General features: G+C 44.1%; 1 protein-coding gene across 1 annotated transcript in view; it reads left to right on the forward strand.

Annotated features, from left to right (window-relative positions):
• Positions 1-314: 314 nt before the first annotated feature.
• The window catches only part of UBAP1L (ubiquitin associated protein 1 like), a 27,208-nt gene continuing 26,858 nt past the window's right edge, over positions 315-664 (forward strand). The window contains exon 1 of the mRNA XM_044662421.1: positions 315-434. Within this exon, the coding sequence (XP_044518356.1) occupies positions 315-434 (120 nt within the window). The remainder of the gene's footprint in view (positions 435-664) is intronic.

Consider the following 664-nt stretch of genomic DNA (forward strand, 5'->3'; position numbering starts at 1 on the left):
CCCAATAGAGATAATATTTGTAAAGTGTTTAGCAATGCCTGACACCTACTAAACACCATATAAAAATGAACTCTTTTTATTATTGAGGACAGAGGTCTTTACAAATATCAAGGGTTTGTCATATGTATCTTTGTTGTGGATAATATAATCACTGAGATTTGTTTTTCTTCCTTGGGCAGTGCCAGCCAGCTTCATCACCTTTTTCCTTCCTGAATCTTCCTCCAAATTCCACAAGGAGCAGCTCTGAGCCCAGGTTAAGTCTTCAGACTGTCTTGATCTTCCTTGAACTGCTGAACAGCTGAGGGGGGTTCAGAATGAGTTACCTGGATGGAGTCCCTTTCAGGGTTCCTGAGAGTTTTAAGGTAGAATGGGAGCCACTCACAGCCTCCAACCTCTGTGTACCTGATTGCAGAGAGCTCCTGCTAGGCTCCATGGTGAGTGTGTCCACCACTTCCTTTTTAGCCTGGGACTGATGAACACTGGTGGTTCATGGAATGTTAGAGAATCCCAGCATTCTGATCTTTTGGAGAACTGACACTGACAAAAGTTGACCCTTTGTGCTTCCACATTTCCGTTTTTCCTTCCTTCCTTCTTTCCTTCCTTCCTTCCTTCCTTCCTTCCTTCCTTCCTTCCTTCCTTCCTTCCTTCCTTCCTTCCTTCCTTC

The sequence above is a fragment of the Gracilinanus agilis genome, chromosome 2, assembly GCF_016433145.1.
Source record: "Gracilinanus agilis isolate LMUSP501 chromosome 2, AgileGrace, whole genome shotgun sequence".
Taxonomy (NCBI): Eukaryota; Metazoa; Chordata; class Mammalia; order Didelphimorphia; family Didelphidae; genus Gracilinanus; species Gracilinanus agilis.